The sequence below is a fragment of the Arvicanthis niloticus genome, chromosome 2 (assembly GCF_011762505.2).
Source record: "Arvicanthis niloticus isolate mArvNil1 chromosome 2, mArvNil1.pat.X, whole genome shotgun sequence".
Lineage (NCBI taxonomy): Eukaryota > Metazoa > Chordata > Mammalia > Rodentia > Muridae > Arvicanthis > Arvicanthis niloticus.
The window spans coordinates 147,234,494-147,249,756 of record NC_047659.1 but is presented as its reverse complement, the minus strand read 5'-3'; the positions used below and the strand labels follow the sequence as shown (position 1 = coordinate 147,249,756).

General features: G+C 52.8%; 1 protein-coding gene across 19 annotated transcripts in view; it reads left to right on the top strand.

Annotated features, from left to right (window-relative positions):
- Nucleotides 1–14,974, top strand: part of Kcnq2 (potassium voltage-gated channel subfamily Q member 2) — a 58,520-nt gene extending 43,546 nt beyond the window's left edge. For 4 of the 19 annotated variants that reach the window (XM_076930394.1, XM_076930392.1, XM_076930393.1 and 1 more), the window contains 6 exons: nt 1,970–2,193; nt 2,852–2,960; nt 3,429–3,560; nt 5,239–5,346; nt 8,103–8,226; nt 8,833–14,974. In XM_076930394.1, the coding sequence (XP_076786509.1) occupies nt 1,970–2,193; nt 2,852–2,960; nt 3,429–3,560; nt 5,239–5,346; nt 8,103–8,226; nt 8,833–9,555 (1,420 nt within the window). In that variant the 3' untranslated portion in view covers nt 9,556–14,974. Of the gene's footprint in view, nt 1–1,969; nt 2,194–2,851; nt 2,961–3,428; nt 3,654–5,238; nt 5,347–8,102; nt 8,227–8,832 lie in introns of all 19 variants that reach the window. The other 15 variants (XM_034494764.2, XM_034494759.2, XM_034494758.2 and 12 more) reach the window with 10 other exon arrangements.
- The last annotated feature ends 289 nt before the right edge of the window (nt 14,975–15,263 follow it).

The following is a 15,263-nucleotide window of genomic DNA, read 5'->3' as shown; positions in this document are numbered from 1 at the left end:
TGGCTGACTTTGAGTGACCTGCTTGGAGAGACCTGTTCAGTCTTTCTTGTTGCAACCCTTCGCAGAGGCCAAGGGTCGGAAGGCAGTAAGAACCTGACTTGCCATCACCAGCCATTGCCCCTCACTCCACACAACAGCCAGAGTTAAATGTAAACTGACCGTAAGTTGTTGCAGCATTGAGTGAGTCCTGGGACCCCATCAGGAAGTCAGCTCTGTGACTTGGCTCAGGATGGTCAACACCAGGCTCATTTCCCTTCCTGAGTGCTACTGGGAAGTGTGTGTTTCCTCAGTCTAGCTTCTACCTCGCCTACCCCAGGTGGACTGTGAAAGACACATAATCTTGGGTCTTCAATAGTTCCTGTGATCAAAGGGCCCACAGGTGGAGAGAAGAACATTGAGAAGCCACAAACCCCTGAATATCCAGTCTTCTTTAAATCCAACTAGAACTTTCTACTTAGAAAAGGGTCAGAAAGTCATGTGGATTCTACGTGTCCCTGGCCACCACCTGTCTGTTGTGTGGCCTCTGGTGTTTTCGTGGCACACAGAAGTCTAGACTCTGCACTATTTTCCAAAGTTAGCAGATGCCACTGGCTCCTGATGCTCCCGGGACATAGGATATTTTTGAAGCTGCCTCAGTTTCCCTGTGTGGGTTTTGTGCCCCTGGCTTCCTCTTCTTCCTTCCTCTTCTTTGGAGAGTCTGAGCAGGCACAGATGGGTTCCCAGGTTGCCTACTGTCCAAGTGGGTTTGGGAGGACCACCAGTCCCATCCACAAGATGGGTGGACTTAGCACCGTGGCCATCTTCTTTTGTATAGTCAACTCTGTGTTGTATGCTGCTGGACACGTCCCTCTGGCTGGTGGCCCCTCGTGGGGCCCTGTGTCTGGGTGTGAAGTTTGGTTCTGAGGCACTGATAAGCAATACTGAGCATTGCAACTTTCTTGGAGTTACCCTCAGTACTGCCAGATGTTGTCATGGGCCACGTCTGAAGCTACCCTGGGAAGGTCTATGGCTCCTATTTGGCTGAACAAGTGAGTCCCACTTCACAAGAGACTTCCTGCCTCTGGAGCAATGGTGGAATCATCAATGGGAAAAGTAGCTGACCTGGACAGAGGCTCACTGTCCTCAGAATGAGGGTGGATACCACCTCTTCCTGGAGCAAGATACTCACAGACCTGCTGTCTTTTGCTCTCCAGATCATAGTGAACCACTGAACTCTGGGGGTTAGGAAGAAACATGGGGTAAAGGAGGTCTTAGGACCTTCTAATTTGGAGACAGCAACCCAGTGGGAAACAGCTTTGATTAGGGGCTGGCTATCATCTCTCCATTTCTATAGCCGTCATCTGGGGCCAAGGCTTGGGACAAACAGTCCTGTAATAGTCAAAGCCTAACCTCATAATAACCTCATCCCTGCTGTCTACCTAAAAACATCCTAGAGGAGGGGTCTGGATCAGAAAATGCTGGGGCTAAGGTGGATCTAGACACATTAGTTGTAGTCCTGATCTCTGATGATCCTGGGACAGGAGATACAATGATGGTTGGGGCTCTCTAGGGGCAGGTGGGATGGGCAACAGAGGAAGTTGTTAGCTGCACTAGTACACACAAAGGTCCAGGGAAGAGATCCAGTCTCTAGGTGTGTCTAGGGGTGTCTAGGAGAAACAGACAGGACAGTGTGGAGAGGGCCCTGGTACCTTGCAGTGTAATTTAGGAGTCCCGCAGTTGCCTTCCCAGCTCTGGCCACACCTGTGCGGCTCCTCACCTACACCCTGTGCTTCACCAGTCACTGCTCCCTGCCCTCAGTGTGGTTGGTTACTCTCTGGACTTGCATATCCCTCCTGGCTTGTGGGCGGGCATCAGCTGCAAAGAGACTTGCAACTGTGACTTGTTATTTCCAGAGTGATTTCTCTTGCTGTTTTTCTGTGTGTCTGTCTGTCTGCCCGTTCTGTCCACTGGTCCGTTACCCTGGGAACAGTCAGAAGGTCAGTTTGAAAGATCGTGTCTTCTCCAGCCCCCGAGGCATGGCTGCCAAGGGGAAGGGATCTCCCCAGGCCCAGACGGTCCGGCGGTCCCCCAGTGCAGATCAGAGTCTCGACGACAGCCCAAGCAAGGTGCCCAAGAGCTGGAGCTTTGGTGACCGCAGCCGTGCACGCCAGGCTTTCCGCATCAAGGGTGCTGCATCCCGGCAGAACTCAGAAGGTGGGTCAGCACAGCATTACCTTCCCCAAGGCTGGCGGCTGCTGAGGGAAGGACATCAGTACTTGGCTTTAGGGCACAAATGGATATCTCTTGGCGCAGGGAGCTCCCCCTTCCTACTCTTTTAAGTGATGTCATGCAAGACAAACCACTTTAACACATAGCATTCACTGACATCACGTAATTTCATTACTTGCCACCTCTGCAGGTAATGAAAAAGTGCTGACCTACCCTGTAATGCCATCACCCTGGCTCTCTCTAGTCCAGCACTGGGCTCCATGCCTACTTCTCTCTACCTCCAGTCTGTGCATGTCACGTGATATTGAGCCTCACATGGTCCATGGTGGCCATGTCACATTGAGCATGGTGTCCCCAAGGATCGTTCATGTTGTCAAGTGTCGTGGCTTTCTTCATTTCTTGCCTGGACAGTGACCACAATGTGGTTATCCACTTATCTGTTGGCAGGGATATCCTTTTAAACGCTCGTGTTGTCCAGGCAATAGCTTTTGGAGAAGACACTGAGAAAGGAGAGCTAAAGAGAGGCACAGGGGTGGGGGGAAACACTCCGAGGCATCGAAGGGGTATCCTGGAGAAAGCCTGAGTGGCCCTTGAGGATCCCGTCATGATTGTCTGCTCATAGCCTGTGTTCCCTTCCACCTAGAAGCAAGCCTCCCTGGGGAGGACATCGTGGAGGACAACAAGAGCTGTAACTGCGAGTTTGTGACGGAAGATCTTACCCCTGGCCTCAAAGTCAGCATCAGAGCTGTGTGGTAAGGGGAGCCCTGCTCAGTCTGCATGAGAGGGCCCTGTTCCGCGGCCAAGCCACCAAAGGCCATGGGCCTGGGAAAGCACAGGGAGTCTAGAGGAGGAGCCCTGCCTATTCCAGCTTCTGTATCTGTCAGCTTGTTCCCAGAGGGCCAGGGAGCCCTGATAGAGCTGGCTAGACCTGAGAGCCCCTGACTGTATGGATGAAATGGGGGACAAAGGCAGGGGATGTTTTCAGACAATCAACAACTGCCCCATACCAGTGGTTCCAAGGAGGATGGGACCTGTCTTGAGACTGAGCACTGAGTAGGATGAAGTGGGGTAGGGTGAGTGGGTGGCCTAGTTGAGATGGATACTACTTTCCAGGGACTGTGGTCTTAGAGCTGCTTTGAGGTGACAGGTAGGGGGATATGGGAACTGGCCCCTGGCAGTATAGCCTCTGTTTGGAACTCATGATCTATCCATCCCTGCAGTGTTATGCGGTTTTTGGTATCTAAGCGAAAGTTCAAAGAGAGTCTGCGCCCATATGACGTGATGGATGTCATCGAACAATACTCGGCTGGACACTTGGATATGTTGTCCCGCATCAAGAGCCTGCAGTCCAGGCAAGAGCCCCTGCCTGTCCAGTCTGGGCATGAACAGGGCCCTCCGGGACAGAACCAGGCATGGCACAAGGGGCACCAAGGGCTGGGTGACAGGTGTGCGGAACAGGGCCAGTACCAGCTTTGGAGGTCTCTTCTCACCTTGTTGGCTTCTTGTTGCTTTCCGCTGTGTTTTCACACTGTCTGTTTTTAGTATTTCTTCTGCCCCTCCCTTTTCTCTTCCACTCACCCGCACTTGGTGGCAAGTGTGTGTATGTGTGTGTCCACATGTAATATGTATACACATGTGTGAATGTGTATAGGTGTGGGCATCTGAATATACCCATGTGTCTGCTCAAGTGCATGCATGTGTGCATATATGTGTGCAAATGTGCATGTAGTGTGTGGGTGTACGCTTGAGCACCGCGTGCTGTGCTATGTATGTGTGTGCACGTGTGTGTTATGCATATACATGCTGTTAAGGGAGAGTTTTGTGACAAGATGAAAACATGGGGCTTCTGTGGGCGCTGCTAGGCGGTGACCAGGGACCCCAGAACTGTTCCTCCTAGATACACCATCTACTCCCTTGTAGTGGGGTTCTACTTTTTGAGTAGGAAGTACATCAAAGCGACCCACTGGATTATCTGTGTGTGAGAATAGCTTACTCCAGAAGTTATATATACATGCATTGTATACCCATGAGTAAGGCCTGAGTCCACCCACACATACATGCATTCAACATGTGCAGGTGTACACACACAGACCCCATGTCCACGACTGTCTGAACCCACCCTCAACATGCTCACAGGGACATATCCTCAGATGCACAACTCATGTAAGTGTGTATTCCCCAATTGCAGGAGTGCACATGTGTGTGCACAGCCTATGTTCACAACTCTTCCAGCCTGCCCCCACTTCCCATGTTCCTAGGCACATACCCTTAACCACAGACGTCATTCACACACATGAGTGTTTGTGACTTCTGTGAGGGCCTGTCTCCTAAGGTGGGACACACCCTGCTCTTAAAGCCTGGAAGTAGACCATGGATTTTGGGTAGGCAGATGGTAAGGACATTAGAGACAGCCTGGGGACTCACAGAAAGTTGCAGCTATGGCCAATGTCAGGGGCAGGGCTTCTAGGTCATGAAGTGCTCTCATAAGTGAAGGTCAGGGAGATGTAGTCCAGCTCAGGCCGGGGCCTCTTACTGGCTTCCCCAGAGTAGACGCTGTGCATGTGCCGTTTGTGGGTGAGTGAGAATCCCTAGTCTCTAGCCCAGCCCCATGTCCATCCCCACAACTCTTTGCTCTACAGTCGCTTCCCCTCCACAGTTCCCTTTTCCTTCTTGTTCTGTCTGGGAAACAGACAAAACAGACTGCTAATGAGGATTTGTGTGTGCGTCTGGCCTCCGATGCAGGGTCCTGTTGCTCCGAAGCTGCAGAGGCCCGTTCTGGGACTTAGTTCTCAGCACCAATCCATCCTGTACTCTACCTGAAGTCCACTGGGCAGGCTGGACAGTGCTTGGGATATGGGGAAAGCTTGGCAGATGTGAGGGCCAGAGTGTGGGGCCACCGTTCTGTTTTGAGTATGTTTTTCAGAAGAGTCACTGTTGTCAAGTTCCTTGTTTCTATGCATGTCCAACAACTCGCCTTGAGGTGTTTATGATGTGTTCCGCTGGTGTCTCTCTTCTTGTTTACGCTGCCAGGATAGATATGATTGTGGGCCCCCCACCCCCTTCAACTCCCCGGCACAAGAAGTACCCTACCAAAGGACCCACGGCCCCTTCGAGAGAGTCACCCCAATACTCACCTAGGTTAGGATGCACTGCCTCCTCCCGCCCTGTCTGTGAATGGCAGCCCCTTTGCTCCAGGCCGCATGATGGCAGCACCTTGCATTTTTCTTCCCATAAGGCAGGGTACATTCAGGTTCTCTCTCTTCCTAAAGGGCATGTCAGGGAAAAGGCTACTCCTTGCCAGGGCTGGTAGGCAGTGCCTTGAGTCCTCCATCTACAGGGATTGCCTTTCCATGGATTTCTCCGTGACATCTGCTAAGGCTGCTGAAGTAGGGGACCTCAATGGATATATGGCATTGTAAGCTTGGCCAGCTCAGGCCCTTCACACCTGCTCATTCCTAGGGTGACCACCATGTACAAGGTCCTGACCTTGGCTCTAAATAGATAAAAGCAGAGGGGTGCTCCCCTGGTCCCCTTTCTTAGACGTAACACGCACCTGCCTGAAGAGTGTATGAAGTCTGGGGATGTAGCTGAGCGTTAGAGCAGTAGTCTGTGTTTACTTAGCCCAGGGTAACATGCCAGATATGTGTAAGGCCCTAGGTTCAATTCTCAACACTGCTGGGGGCCAGAAGTAAATGAGAAAATCCCCACAGGTCTTCCAGCACCATGATGGCTCTGTCATTTCTGGTGTTAAGTTGCCGCTATCATTGATGTCATTGATAAGAAAGATAACAACCCACTTTACCCTGCCCCTCAGTTGATTGATGGATGGCAGACTGGGGCCAGGAAACAGTCAGATAGCAAAAGATGTGGTTAATACGGGCTTCAAGGTCTTCTGGCTAACCTGGGACCATGCATATAATTCCCTGTCTCCCTCTGGCAGACATGATTGTTTAGGAAAAGTAAACCTCTCAGGATCAGACACAGGGAAGGGAGATAGACACTTCCCTGTCTGTCAGCTGGGGATAGAAGCTGGGAAGCTCAGAGAATTTGGAAAATGGAACTGGCAGGTATAGCATCTGTCCACTCCTTGGGCCAGGGTTGTTGCTCATGAGGTCAAAGGTCAATATGATAAGCATATCAGTTCATGAGAGATGGACCCTGAGGGAGCAGGTAGGGAACAGCTCAGGATCAGATGACATCCAGACTAGAGGGGTCTATGACAGACACTATCTGCCAATAAGACTGAGGTCCATTTAGACCCATGGGTCTTACTGCCAGTTATGGCAGCTGATCATCCAGGCCATGGGTTGGGAAAGCCCCATACATCTCAGAACACCCTTGGCCTCCTCCTATGTTGCAGCTACAGACACTCAGGAAAGGTCTTAACTCAAGAGGTGAGAAGCATCTGGGGGATTAAATCTGATGCCCCAGCCTGAACCTCGGGGAAGGAGGTGGTACAAGGTCCTTAGAGGACTCTTGCCTGGCTACCTTGAAGCAACTTGAGGCCCACCCTGAGGTCCACCAGGCAGACGGCTCGTCATGTGGCAGGAGTGAAGGGGCTGTGCACCTGTGCCTGGACCATGTGGACACTGGGACATCAGGGAACCTGTTCCCTTACCATTGCCACCGACATCTGCTTGGAGCCAGAAGGTCCCTCCTGCCATCCCTCCCACCCTCTTTTGCATGAGCCCAGCATGAGCCCAGTGGAGCATGCAGAGGCTGCCCCTGGCTGATCAAGTCTGATCCTTCCTCTGGAGTTGCCACAAAAGCAGGCAGGGCATCCCAATTTGTAGAAAGTAGAGGGGGAACCTGCTGACACGTGCCTACTGGAGTGTGCTCTGTGTGTGAGCTACAGGGCTCAGCTCGAGGCCCCTTGCTCAGGCATACTCTGGGTGCGTTGGGCCTATGAGCTCTACGCAGGTTCTTTATTTTTAAGTGGCCTGCAGATCCGGGCCCATGCTCACCCTTGTGACACTCACCAGCCCAGCCACTGCCCTACATTTGTAACACATCATGGGTCTGCCAGTGCCACACTGGCAGAGAGGAACCCAATCCTTCCCTTCTTGTTGGTATTATGGCATCTTTACTGATTGTCTCAGTTGAATTTCTCATCTTGCCCAACACTTACAAGTGCACACACTCACTCACATGGGTGTGAGCATGCCCCCACATGTGAGCACACATGCAGCACACTTGCATGCATCAGCACACTCGTGTGCACATTACTCCCCCTCCCCACCTCAACTTCACAAAGACCTATTGGCCGGACTCATCTCTCCCCTGGTTGTACTCTGGCAGTTTCCTGTGTGGCCTTTGTCTCCTTCTCCCTTGTCCTGATGCATGGAGCTGACACTCACCGCTTCTGTTGTCCTTGCTGCAGACATTTAACACTGCCCCCGTCATACCCGTTGGGGTCCAAGCACATTAATGCTGGAGTGAAGCTGTCTGGGAGTGGGGTACTTGGGTAGAGACACAACCTCTCCTACTCTGGTCCCTTGGCTGGATGCCCACCAACCACCTCTGCTCCCCTGGGCCTCAGTTTGCTGTGAGACCAGTCAAGGCCTAGGAAGAGCTACGAGGCAGGACTGATGAGAGTTGTGCTAGGAAGAGCGGGGAGTGGGCCCTGGGGAGACATTTTCCTTTACTCCTTGTTAATGTGCCAGATCCCACGGGAATGGAACAGATAGGAAACAGGACCCAAGGTATCAGAAGGCGACCTGAGATCACGAGGCACCAGTGTCCATCTGACTGGCACCTACTGCCCCCCGGTCGGCTCTGGACAGGGCTTGGAGCCCAGATCTGGGGGGCTGTGGGTTAGCCCAGGAAGAAGGGGCAGGAGCCTGATCACACCTTCTCAAACTCATATTTGGGGGCTGGGTCTCTATTCCTGCTAGAGTGGACCAGATTGTGGGGCGGGGCCCAACAATAACGGACAAGGACCGCACCAAAGGCCCAGCGGAAACGGAGCTGCCCGAAGACCCCAGCATGATGGGACGGCTTGGGAAAGTGGAGAAACAGGTGGGAGAGGCTTGGGAGGGGAATGGCCTCTGCTGTCTCCCAGTCTCATTTAGTTCACCTATAGCTGAGCAACCAAGGCATAAGGGTAGATGCAGTAGGAGACGGCAGAGCTGTGCAGGATGCCTCCAGTGCAGGATGCCTCCAGTGCAGGATGCCTCCAGCGCAGGATGCCTCCGCTTCCCTGTGAAATCCTGTGATCTTGCAGCCTTTCTCCTCCCATAGTCAGTATCTGGAGTTTGGAAATGCCTAGAGGGGTAACCGTTGGTCATGATTTGCATTTGAGGGTCCTTTAGGAGAGGCAATCACTGTAGAACTTGCCAGAAGTTGTATGTGGCCTTCTTCCCCTGCTCCCCACCCACTTCCGTTTTCCCCATTTCCCATCCCTACTCTCCAGGAAATGGATCCTTAGGAGACCACAGGAGACCCTTCTATGAGCTGACTGGCCTGAGCTCAGGCACACACTGGCCAGTAAGCTCAGAGTCTGAGCTGTTGCAGTCTTGGGTAGAGGAAGGGCAGCTCCGGGGTCCCTTCCTCTGCCCCCTTTCACCTGGGTACATCCTGGGTCTTCTCCTCAAAAGCCCAGCCCAGCAGCTGCCATTCTTGCAGGTCTTGTCCATGGAAAAGAAGATAGACTTCCTGGTGAGCATCTATACACAGAGAATGGGCATCCCACCAGCAGAGACAGAGGCCTATTTTGGGGCCAAGGAGCCTGAGCCGGCACCACCCTACCACAGCCCAGAGGACAGCCGCGACCATGCAGACAAGCATGGCTGTATCATTAAGATCGTCCGTTCCACCAGCTCTACGGGCCAGAGGAACTACGCCGCACCCCCAGCCATCCCCGCTGCCCAGTGTCCTCCATCCACCTCATGGCAGCAGAGCCACCAGCGCCATGGCACCTCCCCCGTGGGAGACCACGGCTCACTGGTACGCATCCCACCACCCCCTGCACACGAGCGGTCACTGTCTGCCTACGGTGGGGGCAACAGAGCCAGTACCGAGTTCTTGAGGCTGGAGGGCACCCCAGCCTGCAGGCCCTCTGAGGCTGCCCTGCGGGATAGCGACACGTCCATCTCCATCCCTTCGGTGGACCACGAGGAGCTGGAGCGCTCCTTCAGCGGCTTCAGTATCTCCCAGTCCAAGGAGAACCTGGATGCCCTGGGCAGCTGTTACGCAGCTGTGGCGCCGTGCGCCAAGGTCAGGCCTTACATTGCAGAGGGGGAGTCTGACACAGACTCAGACCTCTGCACACCATGTGGGCCACCCCCACGCTCTGCCACTGGTGAGGGCCCCTTTGGAGATGTGGCTTGGGCAGGGCCCAGGAAGTGAGTCTGGGCTGGGCTGCTGGCCCCCATGCCACGCCCACTCGTGTTCAGTTTTAGAACTGGAGTTCCAGGGCCTTTCTTAAAGTGACAGAGTGACATAGAGTAGTGTGGGTTGTGAGGCTGGATGCTCATGGGATCTGGCTCTCAGGGTTCATGTGGAGTGGAGATGAGGCAGGGCTCCTTAGCACAGACAGGAACATTTTATAGTTCTTTTCCAACCAGGAAAGGGAGGTTGAGGCCGGGCCCTGGAGGCCCTGGGAGCTACCTATGGCAGCAAAGCTAGCCCTGCCTAGTCTTCCTGGGGGACATATTGCCCTGTGAGTGAGGAGGGACAGCGTGATGGTTAGCACCTGTGAGTGGGGGCCTGGCAAGTACATGGGAGGTAGCCATGAAGCAGGCCTGTCTACTGCTGATGGCCAGTCCTGAGGCCTGTGGGTCTCTCAGTTTAGGCTGGAAGCTCAGAGGTATAGTATGTTGCTGGGACCGACCCACTCCCACAGCTGACTGTTTTCCCTCCACCCCTGACTGCCCCAGTAAAGCGTTACCAGGCCCACTGTTTGCGTGTGGTTGGGTAATGCCCCTCATCCCTGAGTAACCTAGCTAGAGAGCTGCCAACATCTTCCTCCCTCTTCCAGGTCATGTGGATCTTTTCATGGGAGCCATCCTTAGGTCAGGACCCTTTTCCTGGAGCTGAGGAAGGGGTGAGGCCTTAGGGACCAATTTGGAGCTTAGAATTAATTCTTAGACTCCCCTGAGTTCCACCTCTTAGGGGAAGACTCAACTCACAGACTTCTGAAAGGGTTTCCTCAGCAGGTTCTAGCTGCCTCATCCCTGGCACTGTAGCTCAGGAGGTATGAGTTCACACTTCATGGCCTCTGCTCTTTCCTGGTGTGGCGCTGGCCTCCAGGCTGTGGCCAGCACTTCAAGAGAACCACCAGATAAAGCAGACCAGCACTGTCCTTAGCCAGGGCGCCTCCTTGCCTGCTGCCCACTTGGCTCTACAGATTCAGGCAGGGCAAATGGCATGACGTCTTCAAACTGCCATCTCTTTCTACACAAGAGCGTGGCCTTTGAGCCTGGTCAAGGATCCTTTCCACAGAAGCTGGCCATCCAGTCATTTATCCACTAATAGGTCCCTGGTCTGTAGCCCCTTGGCGTTTGAGGAATTGGGAACACCTTGTCCTCTACTCTGGTGAGGAGTAATCTCTGTCCATCCTGTGAGTGGCCATCTTGGACCGTCTAGCAGTCAGCTTTAGGGGGAGACAAGGTAGAATAGAGCCCTCAGTTGTGGCCCCATAATATCTGGCCTAGAGGTGCCTGGCATTGAATGATAACATTTCTGGGTGGGGCCCCAGAGTCACTTGCCCTCAGCTTTTCTGGTCACTGAGGGCAAGTGCTATAGAGTTCGTGCCTGGACAGAGCTCTATCTGGTTCTCCCACCCTTTTGAAAAGTGTGTTCTGGCAGGGGTAGAGGCAGCTTTTGGGGGGCCCTGTGCTCAGCAGGGGGTACCCCAGCCCTGAGGAGAGCTTGAGTCATGTCTCTGCCAGGGACCTGGGTATTTGGAGAGCTATGTCTGTTGTGTGCTGTAACCTATATGTCCTCCGTGTCAGGGCTACTAGGATCTCACCTCAGGGCGCCTCTGCTAGGATCCTAGTTGGAAGCCTGTGTTTGTTGCAAAATGTGCACATTGGTTCTCCAAGGCAGTGCTATAGTCAAGAATTTCTTGGTATGAGAGACGTCTCTTTCTATATGGGAATGGCAGGTGAATAGCTATGCCTTCACAAGCCTTCTCTTGGTGAGTTGAGCTTGCGTCTGCACACCTCCCTCTCCGTGTCGGGACAGGAAGAGTCTAGAGCGGAGGGACAGACACATCTGCCTGGACAAACAACAGCCAGAACACTCCTCCCCTAGACCCGGGAAGACCGTAGCTATCTCAGCTTCAGGGGATGTGGGGGAGAGGTTTGCATCTGTTCTACATGCTCCATACAGCATGTCTTGCCTCATACATGGCTCCAAGTCCTGTCCCCAGAGCTGCCATGGATACCAAAGCCTGGTGTACCCTGAACTGGAGTTTTGTGGGATGAAGAAGGTGGACAGGAACCCCCTTCCCAGAAACCCTGGTCACACAGAATTTATCAGTCCTTATTTGGGTTACAGCAAGAGCAAGACAAGGAGGCATGGCCTTCTCTGCAAACGAGGAACCCTGGTCAAATCTGCAGTGTTGGCTACACAGACGAAGGGAGTGTATCTCAAGGGGTGACATGAAAGCCCTGATGTGGGAGATGACCGAGCCCTTTCTTAGGGGACCCAGATCCAGGCTTGAGGAACACAAATGTCCACTGCCCTGGTATCCCCACCCACAGAGAAGCAGGACAGGGTGGATGCCAAAGGCTCCTACAAGAAATCTGCACTTTCTTGGGTGCACATGTGATCAAGTATGGCTGAAAGCCAGCAGCTGCCCCAGGCAAAATTCTCCTCAGAAAACATTTGTCCCAACGCATTTCTTCACATGCCCACCAGCACAGGCCCATTACACTAGACATACATGTGCATCCACATAAGTGCACAACAAAACTCACCACATTCTCATATGCACACCTAAGTATACACACACACAAGTATACTTTCAAACATGTATTCCTTATTATAGACTTGCAAATGCAAGCTTACAGACAGTTTGTCAGACCACACATAACATTTACACATACACTTACACACACGAACACACATGTGAACATATAGGCTTATAGGCTACACCCTAATACAGCAGGTACCCACTTTTATACCTGAATATTTACATATGTGAACACACATGTATGAGTAACCTGTCTGCATAATGTACACACACGTACATGTAGGCTTCTCTCTCTCCACACACACACATACTTTTTCTCTTCAGCTCTTCTTGACGGAAGCTGCTTAGGCAGGGTGCACAGGAATTAATGGTGAATGTTCTTAAATGTTGAACATTGACTGGGGTAGAAGTCCTGGTTATCTAGGACTTCTGAGCAACAGTGGTAGGGTCCACCTAGAGACCACTGAATTCCCACACTGCCCTTTCTCTGTACTAAATGGTGGCTGTCTGCAGGTACCGAGAGGGTGTGGCTAGGTCAGGGTGAGGGGAGTCTTAGTTCCTACTGAGGTCCAGATGAGTCTTTGCCTTGGGTTAATCTTGGTATTGGCCATTTCCCAGTTCCCTCCTGTATACATGCCTGCCTCATTGTGCCAGGCTGTGATTGGCATTTCCTGGCTTAACTTTCTGTCCCTTTCCATTGTGGCCTCCAGAAAGTACACTCCGTCTCTAACAGAGCCAGAATACTGGGGTGAGGGCCCATCTGCTGTCTTACCTGTGGTCTTGGCAGATCAAGTGATTATTTGAGGTTGTAAGCTAGCTCTTGGTCATGCTTTTAGGGACCTCACTGGAAAGCCCCATTTAGAAGCTGGGGAGTCACTAGACACTACATGGGCCTCCTTGGAGGAGACTCTCTAAACTGTACTCATCCTCAGATCCTAGACATAGGAGATATACATCCAGGACCTCCTTCCACCTTTAATTCACTGGTTTAAGGTTCTTCCTCCCCTTGAACTGGTGGCTCCAGATTCAGAATGTGAAAGAGGGGGTCACCCTGCCTTCTGCCTCCCCCACTGGGTTTATCCTATATCAGGGGCACTGTGAAGAACACCCTTGCTTTTTGTAGAAAGAGTTGAGCCTAGAGATATCTTCAGACCTTCCCCCAGAGGTAAGAATCTGGGACAGGGATGCAGTTCTGACAAACTGCAGCTGTGTCTTTCAGCTGTAAGCAGTGCACAGAGTAGAGGCTAACGCACTTACCCACGGCTCACACCCCAACATGTGTGGGGCAACATTTAGGCCTTTCCCTAAGGCCACACCCTCTTGAAATAAACATGAAAAATGTTTGAATAGTAGGGCCCACTGTGTAGGGGCTCAGAGGTGTCTGGCGCATCTTGTATCCCAACAGGGTAGGTTGGAGTTAAGAGTAGATTATCTATACAGGGTACCCCTGAAGTCCAGGCTCGTGTGGCTGGAATCAAACATTGATGTGGCATCTGCTTCCCTGGAGCAGAGAGGTCAATCTTCTCCCCTGAGACCTCCCAGGGCATAGGATGTAGGGTTTGGGGAAAGAGGTCCAGGGAAAGTCTGCAGGCAAGTCTGTCTGGCTGTCCTAGGCTTCTACTGTGCCCTGGCTGAGCTAAGGAGGCAAGAGCTTCTCAGAGGGGGTATTAAGACAGCAATGAAGATTTCTAGAGAAGACCCAGGGCCTCTTCCTTCTGAGGAATCCTCACATGTGCTTAACACATGCCCTGGGGCCTAGGGGGCCCAGTGTCCCTGGAAGTGAACAAATCTGGGCCACAGTTTGCTGAATTTTGCTTGTCTGTGAGGTAGTTCCGGCAGCATGTCTTGGGAGGCACCAGGAAATGGGGTAGAGAGAAAGGGTTACACCCTAGGGAGGAGGCCCAGCAAACATTCAGGGGATCCTGGGTTTTACATTTGTTCAGAGCTCTGTCTTTGATGCTGGCCTTGGTACCCTGGCTGACAAAGGATACTGGGTCTGTCCCACGACCCACCCTGAAGCTTCCCTGGTGTCTAACCCTCTGTCAGAGAAGGGGTAGTCCCCAGGCTGTGTCTCTGGGATTCTCAGGCAGGAGTGCACATCACTATACCGCACATCCAACCTGGACCGGCTTTTACAGAGTTGTTGCCTTAATGTATGTTGAGGGAAATTCACCAAGGTCAGCCCTGCCTCTGCCTGATACAGACACTGGACTCCACCTCCAGGTCCTGCGACTGGAGAGGAGTGCTGGCATGATGAGCTGCCACTAGTAGTCCCACGTGGAGGGGCTCAAAGCTGTGACCCCCTCGACGTCATCTATCTGCCTGGGATGGCTCCATATACAGTGCAGCGCACCCTGTGCTTCCAGTCCACACCTGCCCATTGCAGTCCTGTCCCCCGGCCGCAGCTGCGGCCGCAGCTTCCCCATCTGCGCGGTTGCCTTTGGCTGTCTTTGCACTTTTGTTCATGCTCCAAAGAATATTTCATAATGCCTTCATACCGATGTGCACCCTGACCATTTTGTACGTGCCCTTGGGCCACAGCGGCTGGCCTCCTCCTTCGGGCCAGCGTGCCGCCATCTGCACACAACGCTGTCTTCTAGGGATAGACGCCCAGGGAATGAACTCTAGTTTTCTAACGGACTAGCTGAGATGCTAACTTACTCAACGCAAACAGGATGATGTGTGTGCCGTGTGGGCGGGCCAACGTGTGCTCGCGGGGAACTCTGGGGCAGAATCCTGCAGCAGGGGCGCATGCAGATGGTTCTGGAAAGTTTTGCTGCCGCAGGGCTAAGTTCAGATGCCCAGTGGACCTGGGCACTTAGTAAAACACAGTGATTCAACCTGGAATGACTGGCCTCTTCATTTGCATGTGTCTCCTGGCAGCTGGGATAAGGGCTGGGGACCAGGCTGGGGAGGCACAACTACCCAGCACTTCGACTTGGGGACTCTCAGGCCCCAGGCTCTGTATTTCTTGGAGCTCTAACAACCAGAGTTGTTAGAGTCAAAGGTTGGGTCCTTTTCGTCTCCACAACCTGGGCTCAGCTACACCTCCTCAGAGGGTTTATCAGTCAGGAAGGAATAAAAGCAGACAAAGATTTATTCAGTGTGACCACATGGGGAAGATACAGACGTCTAC